Source organism: Leopardus geoffroyi, chromosome B2 (genome assembly GCF_018350155.1).
Source record: "Leopardus geoffroyi isolate Oge1 chromosome B2, O.geoffroyi_Oge1_pat1.0, whole genome shotgun sequence".
Classification (NCBI taxonomy): domain Eukaryota; kingdom Metazoa; phylum Chordata; class Mammalia; order Carnivora; family Felidae; genus Leopardus; species Leopardus geoffroyi.
The window spans coordinates 117533980-117556399 of NC_059332.1; the positions used below are offsets into that span (position 1 = coordinate 117533980).

At 40.8% G+C, this 22420-nt stretch overlaps 1 protein-coding gene across 11 annotated transcripts in view; it reads left to right on the plus strand.

Moving 5' to 3' along the window:
* The window catches only part of L3MBTL3 (L3MBTL histone methyl-lysine binding protein 3), a 127623-nt gene that overhangs the window by 38267 nt on the left and 66936 nt on the right, over positions 1-22420 (plus strand). For all 11 annotated transcript variants that reach the window (XM_045499546.1, XM_045499552.1, XM_045499556.1 and 8 more), the window contains 5 exons: positions 1823-1914; positions 4045-4149; positions 9543-9678; positions 11613-11704; positions 14224-14375. In XM_045499546.1, the coding sequence (XP_045355502.1) occupies positions 1823-1914; positions 4045-4149; positions 9543-9678; positions 11613-11704; positions 14224-14375 (577 nt within the window). The remainder of the gene's footprint in view (positions 1-1822; positions 1915-4044; positions 4150-9542; positions 9679-11612; positions 11705-14223; positions 14376-22420) is intronic.

Here is a 22420-nt window from a genome sequence, read left to right on the forward strand (position 1 = left end):
TTTTTTTTTTTTTTAAGTTTACTTATTTTGACAGACAGCACAAGCAGGGGAGGGCAGAGAAAGAGGGAGAGAGAAAATCCCAAGCAGGTTCCACACTACCAGCGTGGAGCCCGATGCAGGACTCAAACTCACAAACCGTGAGATCATGACCTGAGCCAAAATCAAGAGTCAGACGCTTAACTGACTGAGCCACCCAGGCGCCCCTAAGATTTTAAGTTTTTAATGTTTGATCTCAAACTTTAAACTCCAGATGTGGAACCTTTTTTGCTTCTTTCATTGTTCCTCGGGCAGCACTTTGCTTTCATGACAAATTCAGTCCTCGGACCCTTTCCTTTTGTACTTGACTGGATGAACTTGAACTCCATGTGCATCATGGCCCTTTGGCCACTTCCTTGGAGGCCTCAGCGTCCTCCACCAGGTTTTGTCTTGCCTTGTTGACCCATAGCATCTGCCTGCCAGCGTGTCACGTGAGGTCACGCCACTCTGTGCAGCCCCACTGCCGACCTCTCTGTTCATGCTGTCCCTGCAAATCGGGGCCATGAACCCAGCGCACCTTTCACTGCGTGGACACCTTCCTGTCTTGTTCATCCCTCCATTTCTCAAATAAAGCGTGAACTACTCCCACCTGCCTCAGGCACACAGCCTGGCATTTACATTCTCGGGGGACGTGACCTTCTGTTTTACATCACTGAGATTAGAGGGGGGTAAATTTCTCACTCTGCTCTCTACCTCACAATTGTTTTAACCTTCTTCTCTTCTACCTTCAGGGCCCTGACTCTTCTGGAACCTTGTTCCTTTAGTCATTTATTTTTCCCTGTTAGGTATTCAGATTTTTTTCTCTTCGAGCTCCCATCTTAGCCTGTTCACATCTCATCCCCTAAATACCTTTCTCCCAGTTTTGCTACCCATCAAGCTATTATACTCTTCCCTCATTTCTATTACCTGTTAAATTAACCCAGAGTAAAAGTGATACTGGCTGGTTGCATGTCTTTATCACTTCTGTATTCTTTTGCTGCTCAAAATCTGGCCCTTGCTAAATTGATATCCCCGCCCCCCCGCCGCCCCCAGATTAGCAGCCATTCCCTAAGTACTCAGTGCACTGCCCTCTTCCCAGTCCTCAGCTTCTTGATCTCAGGAAACTTTTTTTTTTTTTTCCAAATGTTTATTTATTTTTGAGAGAGCACTTGCAAGCAGGGTAAGGGCAGAGAGAGAGAGAATCAGGGGATCCAAAGCGGGCTCTGTGCGGATAGCAGCGAGCCTGATGTGGGACTCAGCCTCAGAAACTGTAAGATCATGATCTGAGCCGAAGTAGGACACCTAACCAACCGAGCTACCCAGGTGCCCCAGGAAACATTTTTTTTAAGTTTATTTATTTTGCGAGAGAGAGAGAGAGAGAGAGAGAGAGAGAGAGAATGTGCTCAAGTTGGGGAGGGGCAGAGAGAGAAGGAGAAAGAGAGAATCCCAACGCAGGGCTCAAACTCACGAACCGCGAGATCATGACCTGAGCTGAAGTCAGACACTTAACTGACTGAGTCACCCAGTCGCCCCTCAGGAGGCATTTTTTGATCATCTCGTTCCATGATACTGTTCTATCTTGGTTTCCTGCTGTGTCTCCTTCTTTTATTCTAGGTTCTTCTGCAGCTACTGTTGTAACTGGTTGTACACCACAGTTTACTTCTTAGCTCTCGCTTCTTTGGGAGGCCTGGGAAGAGGCTGAGAAATACCGGGTGTGGTAGTAGTCGGGGAAGTGAGACTTCATAGGATACCCCTTTGACTTCCTAGATTTGGAAACCCTATCATCTTCGTCTCATTTGCTTTTCAGGCTTGCCTCCTAAGGGAAAGAAAGCCTGGTGCTGGGCGTCCTACCTGGAAGAGGAAAAAGCTGTGGCAGTGCCAGCAAAGCTGTTCAAGGAGGTATGGGCGCTTCTAGAAAGCATTGTCTATAAGAGAGAAGACTCTGGAATTCTGATCTGGAATTAGCATTGATGTTTCCAGTATGTGTTTGGGAAATGTGACTTGGGATCATTTCTCAAGCATACGGTTTTCATGAGTGTATTTACACGGAGGAGTAACTCCAAGGGCAACTGACGTGCATGTGTACTCACAGTCCGCCAACACACACGGATGGGCCCACATGCAGACGCACATGCTCTTTCGGCTCGACATTTACTGGGGTTTCACTCATGACTTTTAAGAGGGATACCTCTACTATTGCTGCAAAGCTAGTAGATAAAGAAAAACCGGCATGAAATTGCGTGTCAACATTATGGCTTTGGGAGAAACAAAAACGAGGGACTGAGGTTTATATAATTTCTCAAGAAAACCCTAAAAGCAAGTTACCGTGTTATATTAACTGTAGTAAAAACATTTTGTCATAAGTGATTTAAAATCAGTTCGAATTATAGACACCAAGTGAAGTTCTGAGTAGGGGCTGCTGCCCCTGGGCTGAAGGTGGGGGGGTGGGGGGTCAGCAAACTTATTCTGTGAGAGAGCCAGAAGGTGTGTGTGTTAGGTTTTGTGGGGCATCAGGTCTCAGTTGCAGTGACTCAGTTATGTTGTTGTAATGAAAGCAGCTATAGACAATATATAAATGAAGGGCTACGGCTGTAGTCTACTAAAACTTTACTTACAAAAACAGGTTGAGGTTTGGAGTTGGCTGAGAGAGGATCGTTTGCTGAACCCTGATTTAAATTATTTAATTATATTTAATCATGGTACATAATAAATCTGTTGATACCTTGGTATATATGCATTAACATAGGGAGTTTTTGTTTTGTTTTTAAATTTTTTGGTGTTTTATGTGTTTTTAAGAGAGAGCGAGCGAGCCTGGGGGGAAGGAGAGGCAGAGAGAAAGGGAGACAGAATCAGAAGCAGGCTCCAGGCTCTGAGCTGTCAGCACAGAGCCCGAAGCAGGGCTTGAACCCACGAACCACAAGATCATGACCTGAGCCGAAGTCGGCCGCTTAACCAACTAAGCCACCCGGGTGCCCGGACATGGGGAGTTTTAAAAAAGTGAACAAAGGGTCGATGTTATAATGATTACATCTACATTGAGAATATTATTTAAACATAACTGTAATTACATATGAACTTGTTCTATATAATTATTTTCTGTAATTTTGATTCTTTGTAGACTAGACCTTTTTACATGTAAAAAAAAAAAAAAAACTTAAATGCAGCTAATTACTCGAATCAGTAACACAGTCATGTAATCGACACTATAAAAGTACCAGAAGAATATGCAGTATGTCCCTCAGAGCCCTGCCCTCCAGGTCCCAGGTCTTCCTCTCCTGAAGTGATTATCATTGCTCACTCTTATATTCCCTTCTTACAAAATTCTGTGTCCAGATCAGCACAGACAGACACAGATCCTGTCCTCCCTGTCGTCAACCAAGGGGTAGCATATGTCACACATACTGTGTGTGTTTTTTTAGACTTTGTTGTTTTTTTTTTAACTTAGTTTGGAAATCTCAGTTCGTTATGCCCTTCTTCATTCTTCCATAATAGTGCCTCGTATGGCATCTTAGGTCTGTTCCATAACAAGTTAAGCTACTCCCTATTGGTTGGCTTGTGTGTGTGTGTTAGTATAGGACACATATATCACACACACACACGTATGTTTTAGTGAATAGCCTTGTACACCTGACATTTTGCACACATGTGGATATCGCTGTGCACTAATTTCCTAGAATTAGAATTCCTGAGACAAACAGAACGTCCTGTTTTATAGATATTGTGAAATTGCTACGGGTTGTGCCACTTTAATCCCTGCTCGTGATGTACGTATGTGCCTGTTTCTCTAGAGCTTTGCCACCACTGTGTAATCAAACATTGTGATCTTTATGAATCTGATTAGGTAACATATATTTGAGTGTAATTTTACTTTGTATGACTCTTACGAGTGAGGTTGAAAATCCCCTTTCTTTTGGATTTTTAAGAGTTGTTTATGTATTTGGTTAGTCTTTATTTAAGAACGTTAATGATTCACACTTTAATTAGGCCTTTAGGATAAAATACTAAAACTGCTGTCATTTTGCATTTTAGTATCAATCCTTTCCATATAACAAAAATGGGTTTAAAGTTGGCATGAAATTAGAAGGTGTGGACCCCGAGCATCAGTCCGTGTACTGTGTCCTCACTGTGGCTGAGGTAAGTTTGCTTTGTCTTTATTTTTGCAATAAAATGGTGGTTATGGGATTTTAATAATGGGGACAAGTGCCATCTGTTGAGTACTTCTTTGCACCAGGCATGATGCTTATTGCTTTGTACGTGACCTCATTGAATCTTTGTAACATTCATTTATAAGTTTTGCAGGTCCTGTTTTTTCATCCCTGTTTTATTGATAAAGGAACTGAGGTTCAGAGAGGCTAAGTGACATATACAAGGTCACACAGCCTCAAAGGGGTAGAACCAGGATTTGACCCCACGCTATCTGACTCCATAGCTTTGGTCATACTGTGGTTCCTTAATATAAAAAAAACAGACCAATAGGTACTTATAAACTTTTAATTTTTTAATTTTTTGGTTTTTTTGTTTCAAGTTTTATTTAAGTTCCAGTTAATTAACATATAGTGTACTGTTAGTTTCAGGAGTAGAATTTAGTGATTCATCACTTAACACATAACACCCAGTTCTCATCCCAACCTGTGCCCTCCTTAATGCCCATCACCCATTTATCCCATCCCTCCACCCTCCTCTCCTCCAGCAACCCTCAGTTTGTTCTCTACAGTTTGCCCCTCTCTCTTTTTTTCCCCTCTGTGTTCATCTGTTTTGTTTCTTAAATTCCACATATGAGTGAAATCATATGGTATTTGTCTTTCTCTGACTGACTTCCTTCGCTTAGCATAATACTCTAGCTCATATACTTTTTTTAGTATTTTGAGGTATCTCTGTGAAATTTTTCAGGAAAAAATTGTCCAAGTCTATTTATATATAGCTTAGTCTAGTATATTCCTGAGAGCACTTCTTAGAATTTGTTTTTTTCTTCCTGTGCTAGCGTCCGACTTCCTTCCTCCCTTGAGCCAGGGGTATGTATCACTTGAAAATTCCCCCCAAAAGAGTAAGGTGGTCTTGTGTGTTAGTTTCAGTTATCATAGTATTCCTATAGTAGCTTAGGGAATTTGTAAGAAGCGTGGCTCCTGTGGAACACAGTGACATCTCCTACATGGACCATGACAGTTACAGTAAATAATGATACATAGTTACGTAGAGAGTACCATAGGACAATACCGTGCTTAGTATTTTCGCTAGTTCCCCACAAACAGTTGAGACAGCATTGTTCAGTAAATGTAGAAGCAGATTCAGTAAGTGTGGACTGCTTTTGAGAAGTTTAGTTGTAAAAAAGAAGGGGATCTTTTTAAGGGGTGTGTGTGTGTGTGTGTGTTTCAACTCTTGATTTTGAAGGAGATCTATTTTAGTTCGTCCAGTTTTTTATTATAACAGTAATGTTTGCTCATCATGAAAACTTCAACTAGTGTAAGAACATATATAAACATATAAATATATGTATTTATTATAAAAAGTAAAAGTTCTCTATCACACCACCTTCTTTTCTTTATTCCATATCCCAGAGATAATGACTTTTATGTGTTTCCTGTGTTCCCTCCAAATGTTTTCTCTGCTTGTAAAAATAGGTACATTTTTCTCTTTTTTACATATAAATTGCACAATAATTTTGAAGCTTGCTTTTATGACGGTGTATCATATATTTTACATGCATAATATTTTCCACCATCGAGTAGTATTGCATTTTACTTATTTTCTGTTATTCATTTAATTTCTCTCAGATGGATGAACAATTGAGTGGTCTTTACTTTCTCATTGTTCTCATTATTACAAACAGTGCCTTGTGAGCATGATTAAAATGGAAATTGTTGATGCACACAGCTACTTGTTGTTCCCAAAAGTTTATCAGTTGTTACAAAAAAAGTTTAACAGTTGTATGAGAATTTGTTTACCTAAGCCTGAGAGATAGTCTCTATTTACTTTTCTTTGTCTTCCTCCCCGCCCCCCCCCTTTTTTTTTTTTTTGCAATGGGAAGAGATTGGAGAGTAAATTCTGAAAAAAAAAAGCAACTAGGGAGCAGAAGATTGGAAGGTTCAGAGAGAGCAGATCATTGATAAGGAGGGGATATGGGAAGATGAAACCCAGAGTACATGAGGAGGCCCACCCATTAGCCAGGAGCAGGACTCTCCTGTTGGGTTCTAACAGGGTGGGGGTGGGGAGGACGTGCACATGCACGGGCAGGTCTGCTAGTTTGGAGACAGATGTGTGAGGGAGCTTCTTTGTCAGGGAAGGTCACGTGAAGATGTAGCTGAAGGAGGGTGAAAGGGCTGTTGTGAAGGATGGGAGTAGAACTGGACAGGGCCATCTAGAAGGATTGCTACACAGCAGGGATGGAACAGGGAGTGTCTGCCGTCCAGGTGCATGTGATTCTCATTTGTGGTAGTTGTAAGCCATGAATCGCAAATCCTGACCGTTGCTTCAAGGATTAGGTTCCCGGGAGCTTCTGGTCACATTTCCATCAGCCGAACAATATGTAACCTTGTTCATGTATATTTATGTTTAGTGACATCTTCTTTAATATCTGTTGTTGGTTTATTAACATGGGGCTCCGCCAACAGCACCATAACTCAATGCCTGATGAAGCTGCCCTAACACACATCTTCTCCTTAAGGCGTGTCATCGCCTTCTTGCACTTAGGAGCACCAGCCAGCGCTTGGGCACTGTGCTCGGGGGCCGTTCCAAATAGCAGAATCACCCACAGGAAGCACAAATGTGAAAAACGTAGCAGTAAGTAGATTGTGCACAGGGTGTTCGGCGTACAGAATGAGATGTAAAACAAGAAGGCAGAGAGAGCCTTCTTCGACCTGAGCCGGGAACTCGCATGATAGGTGGCTCACAGTTTTCGCCGCTCTGTGCGTGCATCTGTTCCCAGACACTGTGGGTACAGATGTTATCACGTAGGTGAAATCGCAGCTAGGAAGTGACGAATTAAGTGTATGTCTTCTCCCCCTCCCCGCTCCCCAGCAACATTCCCTAGACCAGGTATAGGTGCAGACTAGGTGGGTACTTGTCTGTGAGTCTCTAATGTGAGATGCTGGACTTCTCATTGAGGTTGAGGAGGAAGTGTATAGGGAGTAGCTGGGTTAGCCAGCTGAACAGGAGGATGTCTTCACAGGGCTGGACGCTTCCATAGTTGAGAGGCAGTATAGTTTCTCCTGGGACAAGATTCATGAGAGTGTTTGAAGTGGAGAGGAAATGCAGGGAGCGGAGGAGCCAAGGTAGGGGATGAGTCATCCGTGTGTATGGCAGAACCACTCAGGATGGAGACGAAGAGAGTAAGCCAGAGCTTCGTGTCTGATGAGTGAGAAGGGATGTTGGGGAGGACAGCATGTGGGCTGATAAGGACAAGGTGGTGCAGCCACATTTCAAGGTACTCAGAGGAGCAGGGACCCCGGAGTGTGGCGTGGCCTGAGGCAGTAACCCCGCCTGGGTCTCAGAGGGAAGGAGGGGGAGAAGGAGCAGTCTCCACCTGAGGGAAGCCTTGACAGGGATGTGTGACATACGCTTTTGAACAAGGAGGCTGAGGATGTAGGAGGTTGTGTACCAAACCAGAGGGTTCCAGAGAGCACAAGACACAGTGGGGAGATTGTGGGGCCAGGAGGGAGAGGTTGACTCGGGAGGTGAAGCTCAGAGCAGTCGAACCCCGAGGGACTAGAGGGTTAAGGCACTCAGGAGGCTTGTTTCTTGGGCATTGATCGGAGTAGGTTGGCGTAGCTCTGGGGGTGAAGAGAGGAGCGGCCGCCGAGCTCCTTCTGGATGCGGGGTGGACGTGGGGCAGGGGCCGCCACTTACTGTTTATGAGAGATTGTACCTGCCTGGAACCCCACCTTGGCTGTGCAGAGGGACTCTAGTCTCCCTGGGGAGGAGTCCGCTCACTCGTAAATCTTATATATGTAACGTATCAAGACATTCCAATTGAAAAAATACTAACATATGAGATAAACTATAAAAAGCCCATCATTTCCTTTTGACCTCTCCCTTTTCACTCCCACTTCTCAGAATAAATCATTGTTAATATTTTGGCCTATATTCCCAGACTTTTTACTACTGTGAATTTACATTTATAGGCGTACGTGTAAGTACATACATAAATGTGCATGTATAAATACATATACTTACATGTATACGTATGTGCACACGTAATGGCACGTGTACACATACACATAAAAATCTACATAGATTCACACAGAAGTAATTTTTCTCATAAACTGACTCATCCTGTGCAGTTTGTTTTACCGCTTGAGTTTTTGTAAAGTTTACTATTTTGAGAGAGAGAGGAATGCGTGTGCATATGTGTGCCCACATGCACGTGCAAGAGGGAGAGGAGGAGAGAGAGCAGCAGAGAATCCCAAGCAGGATCCACCTGACAGCACAGAGCCTGACTTGGGGCTTGAACTCACAAACCTGTGAGATTGTGACCTGAGTTAAAATCAAGAGTCCGATGCTTAACTGACTGAACCACCCATGTGCCTCGCCACTTGAATTTTAACAGTATGTTTCAGAGAACTTGCCATGGCAGGAAATAGACAGCTGCCTTATTATCTGGGGGTTGTTAATTGCCCTGGTTCTGTGCTCTAGTCTCAAGCTTCTTCTTCCGGCTTCTACAGGGCCAGGTGCTCCTGGCGTGTTGAGACGTCTGGTGCGTTGTGTGGTTCCACTTGAACACATCAGCTGTGCTAGTAGGAAGTAGATTGAGAGGCTGAACTTCTCATAAGAGCCCAAGGCAGAGTGTGACCCAGCTGAAGCCTCAAAAACCCATGTGACCTTTTTAAGTCAGAACTTCCTCAAGAGGGACCCTTTAGGCAGATGTGTGGCCTCAGCATTCAGCCCACATTCCGTGAAGTGGGTTCTCACTGGCATTCCAGGGAACCTGTGAATTGAGGAAGGCTTTTCTTTCTTTCTCCCAACCCAGCTACTGGTGGAGAGGAGAATCTGTAGATATCCCTCCGTGTACCGCCTTGGTCTGGCTGCATATCCCTGTCTGCAGAGCTTTATACAGGATAGGAGCCAGCATTCACACGGTGTATGGCAGGGCGCCCACCCCGGGACTCTGCTGGAGCTGCGCACCCGTGCTGGGCTGGCTCTATCCCGGCCGGCTCACCTTGGTGACTTATGCTGGTACAATATCAAGAATGGAGGGAGGACATGTACATGTGGGAAAATCATTCTTCTCCCAGGATCTGTGTGCTCCTGACACAACTGGGAATGAGGCCAAAGCAATGCGGCTCAGCTCTTCCCAATGCGTTGCCTTTGCCTTTAGAGGTTGGCAGTTTGTTCACTGGATTTTGTGGCTGTTAGTGAGCGTACTTTAATTAACATAGGCCGTGTCATACTTGATGTCCATGTTAGTTTCTTTTTGCGCTTAGATTAATACATTTTATTTTATTTTGTAAATAAATCTTGTACGCAGATATCCTGGGTATTTGGCGGGGTGTGTTGTTTGCCTTTTAGTCAGTCTTCGTGCTTCCCTATTTCAGGTGTGTGGATATCGGATAAAACTGCACTTTGATGGATATTCTGATTGCTATGACTTCTGGGTAAATGCGGATGCTCTCGATATTCACCCGGTTGGGTGGTGTGAGAAAACTGGCCACAAACTCCATCCTCCAAAAGGTGGTGTCACTTTTTTGTTTCATACTTTAAATTCTGCAAAAACTTTTTTTAATTTATTAGTTAATTTATTTTTTATATTAAATATAATTTATTGTCAAAAAACCTTTTTTCTTACATGGTGATTTGGAATTTTTAGGAATTCAGACTTCGTTAAGATGCACATAGGCCCAAATTCAAGCTCATCGTTCATGAAAAAAACCCCAAAAACGTGTATTAAAGTGACAGAAATGTAGAAAGTAGAACCCTACGTAAGAGAGTAAACTGTGTCCATGTACTTATTTGTATACAAAATAACATTTGACTGATACTTAACTTTGAGTATAAATTTTAGTTACAGATTTTTTTCATGTAGTCCCCCACCTACCGGCTCCAGCCGGGGCTACACACAGTTGATCCTCGAATAACCCAGAGGTTAGGGGTGCCAACCCCCAGCACAGTTGAAAATCCACATGTAACTTTTGACTTGCTAAAAACTTAATTACTAACAGCCTACTGTTGCCCAGGAGCTTTACTGGTATAACAGAGTCAATTAATATATGTTTTGTAAATTACATATATTACACACTGTATTTTTACAATAAAGTCAGCTAGAGAAAAGGAAATGTTATAAAGAAAATCATAAGGATGAGTGGGCCTGTACTGTGCAAACCTGTGTTGTTCAGGGTCAAAGATACATATCCTTGAAAAAACAGATTTGAAAACTTTGTCCCAACGTGTTTACACGACTGAGCTTATCTACTGATATTTCATTATATAGAAAATCTTGAGAAATTATGAATTGAACTTATGGACCTTAATATTTAGGCACTTAGGAAGGAGAATGTAGTGCTAAAAGTTGATTTAGGTGGGGATTGAACTCATAGCAATTACATTTTTATTGCTGAGTTCTTTGTAATACAGTCTGCCGGTGGTTTTGCCTGTTTCGTGTTTACATAAAGATCCAAGAATAACAGATCCCATCTTTTTCAGTCCATCCCTAATGTATTTAATAGTATCTTATTTCCTTCCTTTTCAAGGGTTACATTTGGTATTGTTTACTTGATGTCAAAGATCCAGGTGACTGGTTTGATATTTTTGGCCTGTCTCGGGGCTGTTACTTTTTAATGGACTAGCCGTCCTTTGGTTTTAAGTGAAAAATAATGTCAGACTAGCATTTTCAGATGGCTGAGGAAAAAATGAGAAAAAATGAGGGGGAAAAAGAAAATCTGTAAGCCTTTGTATAAATTGACCTCTTGTATATGGCGAATTATTAGCTATTCTTTTCATGCTGCCTTCTGAACTGTAACGGAAGGAGAAGAGAGCACATGAGCAGATAAAATAAAATGCTCAATTTCCTTTTTAAAGGAAATGTTGGCTTTAACAGCATTAAATGTGAAATTGTGAGCGTTAAGGCAAGCACATTTCCATTATTGTAATTTGCCAGCATGCTTACTTCATAAATCTTGAATTGTCATTCTTGTGCTGATAGGCTGAAAAGATTTTATCTCTTTTATTACTGTTTTCTCCAGCTTCCCACTTGTTCTGACAAGTTAGTCTCCCAAAATGGAATAGGTGAGGGAAAAATAAATTTCCCCAGATTTTGACTCCTCCAGTTCACTAGTCTACTGCTGAGTAGTTCTGCCTAAATACTGATAGAAACAGCCTGGCAATGAGAAGTGTACCTGGGTATGATACATATTTGCTTCCTTTTGCCTTTTCTTTGTGTCATTACCATTCATTCAGAACGGAAAATATAATACAATTTGTTGGGAATAAACACAGCCTGTGTAAGAAAAAAAAATCCATAGTTCTGAATTATGAGTTCAGTTTTGTCTGTTTAAAAAATCGATTATTTGATTTCAGCATGTTGGAGTTGTAGGTAAAAGTGGGAATGGAAATTTAAGTGTGAAATATTTTGATATTTTACTCAATCTGTATATATGTGCTTATCCAAGGTTATAAAGAAGAAGAATTTAATTGGCAGACGTATCTAAAGACATGCAAAGCCCAAGCTGCTCCCAAGTCATTATTTGAAAATCAGAATATAGTAAGTACACCCAAGATACTTTTCCTTTTAAAGGAGGTGACTTTTGAGTGTTTCATAGGATAAAGTATAAATGATAACAAGAGACTAAATATATTTTATTGCTTTGGTAAATAGAGCACTCTTCATTAAACTTTAAAATTAGCTTAAAATCATTGTGAATCAATGTTTTTTATAGGCATATCATGGTTGTTGTGTTTTATTGAATGGTAGAAGGCTACAGAGTTTGAAACCCAGGTGTAATTTGCAGTGAAAGTGCATAACAGATTAAATTGACTCGGATATTTTATTGTTACTGTCACGTGTTTCAAGTACTGTTGAAATGGGATTCATGTGGTAGATGAATGGAGCCCAGTTCGGATTTACTGCTGGGGAAGAGGATTTACCTTCACCCCGGCTTGTAGCTTTATTTTGCCTATAACAGAAGCAAAGTCTGAATGTGTATGTATTTCCTACCTTTTTTGACCTGTATTCCCACTTTCCATTGCATGTTCCCTGTTGCACCTCTGAAGAGGCCCATCATGTTCCACTCTTCTTCCTTGTCCAAGGTTTGGTCTGATTGGAATTAACAGAGAGCAAGCAGGTGCCAAGCCAAAATGTCCTCTTTTATAGCGGATAAAGGCTCAGTTGGAGTACCCACATGGCCTCTGTCTGCTGACGATTGAGCTTCTGGATTCTGAGACCTAGAATTAATGAGATGTACTGGCCCTTCCGCCCCATCACCCAGGCCCAGGAGCACTAGAGCAGGGCAGGCCTGCACTCTTGCAGGTCTAGAGCATGCCCCTAGAGGAGCACAGTGCAAGCTCCATTCCCTCTAGGCCAGCTTACCCTTAAGAGTACGATGAGTTCCTCCTTTCAGATTCACCAGTCAGGTAACAGTGAGTGAGACTGCAGAAAGAGACGATCATGTTTCAATAATGTGATTCTCTCCAAAAGGAGATGAATATCAGGGGTGGGCAAGACCATCTCACCCACTCCAAACACCTTCCATTTGGGAAAGGATTTTAACCAGTTGTTTTGAGCATCTGTCTAATGGCTGAAAGATTCTCTGATCAAATTAGACATAAGCCAGGTTGAATTAGAGAACTGAAGGGGTGTGTGTGTGTGTGTGTGTGTGTGTGTGTGTTTAGGTAACTAATAGAGCTAATGAGCCAGAGTATTATTTTAAAATCTCATAATCGAGAGGAGAGCTTAATTGCCGAAATGCAAATACTGCGTTGTCAGCAGCTATTCTCTGTCAAGACGAGGGACGAAGGTCAGTTAGGTGGAAAACTTAAGTGGCCCGCTCCACGTTTCCTAATCCCTGTCTGGATCTCTGATGTTGAGATCAGTCAGGGATTTGATTAACTGCCTTGAACCGTCATCTTCAATTCTGTGCATTGCTAGCACACAACTGAATCTTGGGCTCTGTGTTTGGTATCCAAGAAGCAATTAATTTTTCTATTTCTGGATTCGTCTACCTCAGAATATTCAAATATCTGTGGTCAGAACCCTGGTAAATAATTTCAGGACTAAAACGTACTGTCCCAGTGTCTGTGCAGCGTTAATGCCTGCTCCTTCTATTCATGTGGGATGTATGCTAACATTTTCAGTACGTGGCTGTCTACATTTTTGGAATGATGGCTGCATAATTATAGTAAAATGAGAGATAACATCTGTTCTGCTTGAAGTAATTAGAATAGTATCTGTATACTTAAGTCTGGACAGAGCTTTTTCTTAAGAGGGATAGAAATAACACTCGTGTGTTATGATTGGCATAACTGATCCAAGTACATTTCTCCGAGTTCAGATAGATTTCCTCACACGAGATTCTAAGGAATGCTTACATTTTACTGCACCTCAAGCACTAAATCTTATTGAGCTACATTATTGTCTTAGTTCCACGTCCCAGATGGCTGGTAATGTTTGGCTTTCCTTATATTACCAACTGTTTTGAATGGCTGTATGTATTCAGCCAGTTCTTTTGGTGCTATTGTGAATAATATCTGTAGCGTTAGGTAAAAGTTGTAATAATTTGCAGCCTCTCATGTATGAAGATGACCTACTTTCAGTAGAGTACTCTTTTGAGAGAGCATTTCAGAAATGGGAGTGAACTTGTACTGACTCATACGCATTTCTAGCTTGATGAAGTGCATATTTTGCATGAAATAATTTTCATTGTTAAGTCTGTAATCAAGAACAAGAAAAACAAAAAGTGAACTAAATGGCGAAGAAAACTTGCCTAACTAGTATAGCTGTCTAACTGCGGTCCAAAACACATATTAAATTTAATTAAACTCTGTGAGGTTGTGGGTGTCTTAGTCTTGAGGTCCAGATAGTTATTTGGATGTACCAATGAGGCATTTTTTTTTTCCTTTCTTGCTGCTTGTTGGAAATTGACCTGGCATAAAACTGGTACATGCTCTTTAAATTACGTGAACATAGCTGATGCATGCCAGGTCCTGGAGCAGGACGTGTAGAGAGGGTGCAGATCTTGCTGTTAAGTGTGTGCTTATCTCTAATTAAATCTGCACGTTTCGTAGACAGTGATCCCATCAGGCTTTCGAGTTGGAATGAAGCTTGAAGCCGTAGACAAAAAGAATCCTGCGTTCATCTGTGTTGCTACGGTGACAGATATGGTGGACAATCGTTTCCTGGTACATTTTGACAACTGGGATGAGAGCTATGACTATTGGTGAGACCTTTTCCATTGCTGTGTGCTTTGGTTCACAGGTGTATTCAGGTCAACCTGGTACATGGTTGGAAAACAAAGATGATGCAGAGCTTGTAACAAAAAAGAGCAGTGGTCTGTCCCACTCTTTCACATTTCAGATTTTTCACTCTTACCCTATTTCACATGGCATGTATTTCTAAATAGCAGCCTTCAGTTTAACTTTGTGCCTTGTATTTTCACTCACTTCCTGCTGCGGAAGTACAGTGTACCTTCCTCCCAACACATGTGCACGTACAAGTGCATGCAGGTGCGTACCTCCTCCCTCATCCTGGGTGTCGTTTATTGTTTTCTGAGAAGACATGTTAATTTTCCTTCATATTTTTATTCCCCGTAGCAATTTTAACCATTTATAATTGCCAAATACAAACCTATTAATTGAGGAATATTGTTTTTAATCCTTAGAGTTTTGGGATATACTGCATTAAGTAATAGGAACAATATATTATAAACTTCTGTAACTGTACTTAAAATAAAGTCATCATATTTTGATTAAGCAATGGGAATAATGATTCCCATATCTAATTCATGTTGATTGCTCGTTACTATTCAGTTTCCTGGTGAAAGGCATTTCTGAAGTGTTTAATTTCTTCCTAGGACACTGGCGATGAGAACATTTTAGAGCAGTGACAGATATCTTTATAAAATATGGCTAACAATACAGTATTAACTGAATATTAATTTGTATAGGTATTGCTACATTTGAGGGAAGCTTGTTTCCTAACCTTACTTTTTAGTATGCATACGTTTAAAAATTGAGTAGAACCATCAATAATTTTCATTACCCCTCAAATTGGATTCTTAGACACTCATCAGTTTTCCTTACACTGTTTTAAAAAGGAGAGGCATTGAAAGCCATTTGCCATTCACATTTTTAAAATGCTTTCTATTATGCATTATACATGCTTTTTACAGATTTTTTTAAGTGTAGACAAGTAGTTCCATGATTACACCACCCAGAGTCGAGTACTTTTGAATATTTTGGTGTGTTTTTCCTCAGCTTTTTTCTGCAAAGCATAATCTCCCCATAAGATGTCTTTTTACTCAGTTTGCCATAAACATTTTTATTGAAATATAGACCATTTCAAGCATGTACAAAGGTAGAATAAAAAAATGTAGAATAATAGTGACCCACCCACACCCATTATACAACACTAACCGTTATCAATTTAATACAACCGTTACCATTTGTGTTTCTCACTCTTGTTCTCTCTGTATTCCTTCTCCTAAAATCCTAACTCCAGGATTGTTCTGAAGCAGATTTCAGTATCATAGCACTTCATCTGTGTATATTTCAGTATGTATCTTCTAAAGATAAGGATTCTTTTTCTTCAAATATGTAATGTTATGAATGCCATAATGTCACTAAATACTTAACCATTCTTCCCAATTGCCTTAGTTTTGTTTTTGTTTTTGTTTTGAGGTTTGATAGTTTTAGGTCCTATATGAGGTATACACTTTGTGATTGTTTTGATGTTTCACTTGATCTCTTTTAATAGATTCCTATTCCTCTCTATCCCTTCCCCTTGTAACTTTTTTTTTTTTTTTAAACATTTATTTATTTTTGAGACAGAGAGAGAGTGAGCATGAACAGGGGAGGGTCAGAGGAAGAGGGAGACATAGAATCTGAAACAGGCTCCAGGCTCTGAGCTGTCAGCACAGAGCCTGACGCGGGGCTCAAACCCACAGACCAAGAGATCATGACCTGAGCCGAAGCTGGACGCCTAACCAACTGAGCCACCCAGGCGCCCCTCCCCTTGTAACTTATATTGAAGATATCACATCGTTAGTCCTGTTGAGTCTCCTATAGTCTGGATTTGCTAATTGAATTCTTGTATTGCTTACCATGTTCATCTGTTCCTCATAGTCCTTTTTCTTTTTAATGTTTATTTATTTTTGAGAGAGATCAAGAGAGTGTGAGCAGGGGAGGGACAGAGAGAGAGGGAGACACAGAATTCGAAGCAGGCTCCAGGCTCCCAGCTGTCAGCACAGAGCCCAACACAGGGCTCAAACCCACAAACCGCAAGATCATGACCTAAGCAAAGCCAGACGCTCAACTGAGCCACCCAGGAGCCCCTGTTCCTCATAGTTCCTGGTGGTTTTTGTTTCATTCAAAATTATCTATACCTAACTTGAATGAGTGAATGGATGAGAAAACTTTAAATTTAGTAACACTGCAAATCTGCTCTGGAGTCAAATGTGTTTCTCCCCTCCGGTGTTGGATGTACTGTGATGTTGGCAGTCCCAGAGTGATGACCAGATCCAATCCTGTCATTAATAAGGGACACTTTAGGGGCTCCTGGCTGGCTCAGTTGGAAGAGCTTGTGACCTTCTCAGGGTCATGAGTTCGAGCCCCATTCTGGATGTAGAGATTACTCAAATAAATTATAATTTAAAAAAAGAATGATACTTTAAAGCACTTGTTGGTTAAAATGAGCACTTTTGGTTTTAAAGTTCTGATTCATTTAGGGAGATTTTTGTTTTTTAACTTTTGTCTGATTTAAACAAAATGGGTAAATGTTAGTGTGTTATTTTTGTGGTCTTAGAAGTATTAGAGAGTTTTAAAAGTGTAAGTCATTTATTTGACATGAGGTGTGTTTCCTTTAAAAACATTCTTCTAAAAAAATTAATAAATAAATAAAAATAATAACATTCTTCTAGAAAAAAGTAATGAAAAGCCTGGAAGATTTTGTCACATTCAGTTTTCTTTGATTCCAAATGCCTGGGGAATAGGAAAGATCCTGGATTCTTTTTTTAGAAAGAGCAGAGAAGAAAATTGATCTCTTTTAGTACTGATTTTTATACTTTTATGAGCACAAACTAATTATTTTTAGGACAGAATGTACTTTGAGGAATTACTTATACTATTGACATGAAACCATATTTTATTAATTGTCAGAAGAAGAGTACAGTGTGTTCTCTTTCTCAATATCCAATTAAGGCACATTGAAAATTGCTAAAGTGCACTGGAATTTCTCCAGCTTTAGTAAATAGTATATTCTTTGATCTTTGAATTCTGGAATGGTTTTTATCTGCATAAATTACTTGTTTAGGTATGTAATTGAGGTTACAAATTGGATCGCTTTCCCAATTTAAAATAGTTAGGAAGTGAGATTGTTTTTTTCCCTTTGAAGTTTCTTTCTTTATTTTGAGAGAGCCAGAGAGTGAGAGTGGGGGAGGGGCAGAGAGAGGGGCAGACAGAGAGAATCCCAAGTAGGCTTGAGTGCAGAGCCTGATGTGGGACATTAACTCATGAACCACAAGATCATGACCTGAGCCGAAATCAAAAGTCAGATGCTTAATCGACTGAGCCACCCAGGCATCCTCCCCCTTTTTTTTTTAAGTTTATTTATTTAGATTTTTTTCCCCTTTGAATTGGATAGTGATCTTACCTCTTTTTACCTTAGTGGGATATTGAAAACATATACAGTTGACCCTTGAACAGTGTGGGGGGAGGAGCCCTCACCCCCAGTACGGTCGCAAATTTGTGTATAAGTTTTGACTCTCCCCATACTTAGCAGCCTACTGTTGACTGGAAGCCTTACTGATAACATAACCAGTTAATGAACTTGTATTTTGTAAAAGTATTATTTACTGTATTCTTACAATAAAGTAAGCTAGAGAAAAGAAAATGCTAGTAAAAAAATCATAAGGGGGGCGCCTGGGTGGCGCAGTCGGTTAAGCGTCCGACTTCAGCCAGGTCACGATCTCGCGGTCCGTGAGTTCGAGCCCCGCGTCGGGCTCTGGGCTGATGGCTCAGAGCCTGGAGCCTGTTTCCGATTCTGTGTCTCCCTCTCTCTCTGCCCCTCCCCCGTTCATGCTCTGTCTCTCTCTGTCCCAAAAATAAATAAACGTTGAAAAAAAAAAAAAAAAAAATCATAAGGAAAACACCTTTACAGTAGTGTACTATATTGAAAAAAAAATAGGTTAGTGAGCCCGTGCGGTTCAAACGCCTGTTGTTCAAGGGGCACCTGTATAAGTCTGGCTACATTTGTGGTAAAACATATTTAGTTGCAATAAAACATTTTTTCCCTCCATAGAGGAAAATGGAAACTTAATGCAGGATTGAAGTCATTTTTTTTTTTTTTTTTTACGAAAGGAAAATACTGTATCTTAGAATAAAACTTGCTTTACCTCTAGGTTTCCTATGTGCTTTTATTCCTGGTAATTGTTAGCGGCTTAATTCTATCCCCTTGACAGTCATTAGACTAATCAATAATCCTAAGTATCTCAGAATAGACCTAGAAAGGGCTTGAAAGATGGGGAGGAAAGCAGCCATTGAGGTGAGGATGCCCCTGTGCGTAGGCTGTCCTCAACACCTGCTGCCCGAGGACTGGACTCCACGACAGAGCATGCTGTGTGAAGGAGCACCCCTCTCTTCCCCCAGGCACTGGCAAGGAACCTTCCTTGGGGAATTCTTATTTGCATGTGATCTGGTCTTTTGGGAACTGGGAAGGCATGGCAGGACTTAGCAGATGATCGAGTAGAATAGCCATCACAACGGAATTACAGCTTCAGCTTTCCCTGAATCTCAGTCCAGTGTCCCAGTGAGGCAGGGCAGAAAAGTCAACAAGTAGATCAATGAAAACGAGAAGTACTGAGTTACTGAAGTAGAACAAGCATGGGGCTAGGACCTTTTCCTGATTGTGTCTAAGTGTACTCCAAACTTCAGTTTAATTTTAGCGATGGAGTTCTTTTACCTTTATAAATTGAGAGTAATAGCAATATTATGTGTCTCCTCAGAGTAGTGTTGAAGAGTTTGCAGCGTGTTGTTAATTTCTCTTTTTTTTAATACTTTTTAAAAATTTACTTATTTATTTAGATAGCAGAGGAGGCACAGAGAGAGGGAGAGAGAGAATCCCAAGCAGGCTCCATGCGGTCAGTGCAGAGCCCTACTCGGGGCTTGAACTCACAAACCATGAAATCATGACCCGAGCCAAAATCAAGAGTCAGACGCTTAACACACTGAGCCACTCAGGCACCCCCTGTATTGTCAATTTCTGAGAGCAATGTCAAAGTTAAGAGGTTTGTCATCATTGGGGAAGCATGGGTTGGTGGAGGTAATGAGTTACGGAGATGAAAGGAATGTAGGTAGCTCTACACTTCTGCCCTGAGGGGCTCAGGGTCTGCGGAAGGGTAGAAACACAAACACCACTGTCTAGGCTGCAGGGTAGGTGGTTTGTGCTTAGTTATTAGAACCCACCACTTCCTGTCTGAAGGGGCACGTGGAAGGAAGGACTGACTCACTGGAGGGTTCTTGGGGAAGGCTTATTGGAGGATGTAGGATTTGAGCTGGACCATGAAGGATGATAGGAATTGGTACTTAGATGTTGGGATGGAATAGTCCTGGCCAAAGAAAGTATTTGCTTGTGTTTAGGCCCCAAGGGAGCAGACAAACGTATGTTTGGGGAATGGCAGCTAGTCTATTTGAGTGACTTTGTAGAAGGTTGAAGAGATGACTGTATGGGACTTCAGGCAAAGAGGTTTGGCCCTGAAGGTGAAAATTGATCATTGCTTGTTGGGTGGGTGGCAGGGCGGAGGGAGTCCACAGTCAGAGCAGGGTGTTCTGCACAAGGAGACGTTTGAACTTGGTTTTCAGGCTGAAGAAATGAGGCCACTGTGAGGATGGTAATTTGGGATACCTGGTCCTGTAGGCGGGGCTAACGGGGAGAAATGATCTCCCTTCCCTCTCAGCCCAGAGAAAATGAAGAAATGACAAAAATTTGAGTAAGGTAATGAGGTGGCATGTCCTTTATCTTTTCCACGGAGTCTGTGTGTTAGTGAAGAATCAGGTTTTAAGCTTGAAGCAAATTAATAATATTAAAACCAGCCACTGTGGGGAATGGGATTGGACATGAATTAGGGATGAAAGGAAGAACCAGATAACTCAGCCCTGTGAGGTTGGGGTTTAGCAGCGAAACACAGAGTAACGGAGGCCTCTAAGAGTTAGCATATTGGAGCCAGGAAAGTGTCCCTGGGAAATAAGTTGACAGTCATGCCCTGGATTTAGGGAGCAGGCGAGGCCAAGTGTCCTGTATTTCTTCAAAGAATCGAAACCATTATGGCTTGAAATGAGGACTTGGATATTTTCCTTAAGGAAGCATCTTGAACTGTTCTTGTTTGACTCTCTGCCTAGATTTGCAGAACCCAGCATGTGTGCATTGTGTTCAGCTTTTGGCCAAGACTTGATAAAACCAGGATCTCTTTCTTTTCACCTGGAAGGCTTGGCAAAATCACTTATCCTCTTTAGATTTCCATGAAATGAATATATCTTAGCATCTGCTCACCTCATCCTTATAAACATGGGCTTTTCATGATTTCTTTCTTTGGTTTCTGACCTTTTTCAAAGTCCACCAGTTGACTGGATCTTTGCAGCCTTCATGAATAATTCGCACGTACTTGTGAAATGGACTTAAAAAAAAATATGTTTGACAGGACTTCTTTGATGATATACCTAAAAACCCAAAAGAAAGGAACAGTGATCGACTACCGAACTTTTCACCATTAGTTGTTCTTCTGTAATCAGAATCCTTTCTGGGTACATTTCTGGTTTTGAACACTAGATGGGACTAAGAGATGACTTATTTTACAGTATTGGTAGCAGAAAGGATTTCCCAGCCTTCCAGCTTTATTCTAAATGAAGTGTTGTTGGCTGATGGACAGAGTAGATGAAAACAGGGCTATTTCTCTTTTCTCTCTTGAGATGGCTTCCTGTTTATTTTAAATGGTGCCTTTGATCAATATTTAGGCAACATTAAAACCTTAAAGATTCAAGTAGTACAGGAGCGTGTGGCTGAGATACACCACGGTATCTTCCTAAATTGCGATTTATAGAGAAACACAATAAAATCAAAGGAATTAGCAATGTCACATGTTCTTACTTTAATCACCACAAGCCTGGCAGGTAATTATAAAAACTATTTGATGGCTGTATTAGACTCTGAAGAAAAATATTAGAAATGTTGTATATGTTTTTTATTATTATTTTTAATGAGCCCTACGTGAATTAACACCTTTCTCTAAAAGAAAAGCAATATCTCTGAAATTTATGCAATACATGATGAGTAATAATCCATAATGAGTGATTGTCTCCGAAAAGAATAGAATAGCTAGAAATAGAGCTTTATAGCCTTGTTTATACAGTTTATAACAGAATACTTTTGTTTCATTTCATCATTTCATTTCATTTCATTTCAATTCATTTCATTTCATTTCATTTCCAGTATAGTTAACATACAGTGTTATATTACTTTCAGGTGTATAATGTAGTGATCTAGCAGTTCTACCCATTACTCTCATCATGACAAATATGTCCCTAATGCTGTTCACCTGTTTCACCCATCCCCTCACCAGACCTCCCCTCTGGTAACCATCAGTTTGTTCTCTAGTGTTAAGTCCATTTTTGGGTTTGTCTCTTTTTTCCCCTTTGTTTTGTTTCTTAAATTACACATTTGAGTGAAGTCATATGGCATTTGTCTTTCTCTGACTTATTTTGCTTAACATTACACTTTCTAGATCCATCCATGCTGTTGTAAATGGCGAGATTTCATTCTTCTTTATGGCTGAGTAATATTCCATTGTGTATCATGGGATACCTTCTTTACCCATTCATCTTTTTTATCCATTCATCCAGTGATGGACATTTGGGCTACTTCCATAATTTTGCTATTGTAAATAATGCTGCAGTAAACAAAAGGACACATATATCCTTGTGAATTAGTGTTTTTGTATTCTGTGAATAAATAACCAAGAGTATGATGACTGGATCATAGGGTAGTTCTATTTCTAATATTTTGAGGAACTTCCGTACTGTTTTCCACAGTAGCTACACCAGTTTGCATTCCCACAACAGAATGCGTTTTAAGGAATTATATTAAAAAACATTTTATGAAAATATATCGTTGTAAGAAATGTGCCAATTGCTGTATGAACTTCGCATTGACCTAGCAGTGCTTGCTTTCCTTTCACATTTCTTAAAATAATGACATACACAGACACACATAACCCTA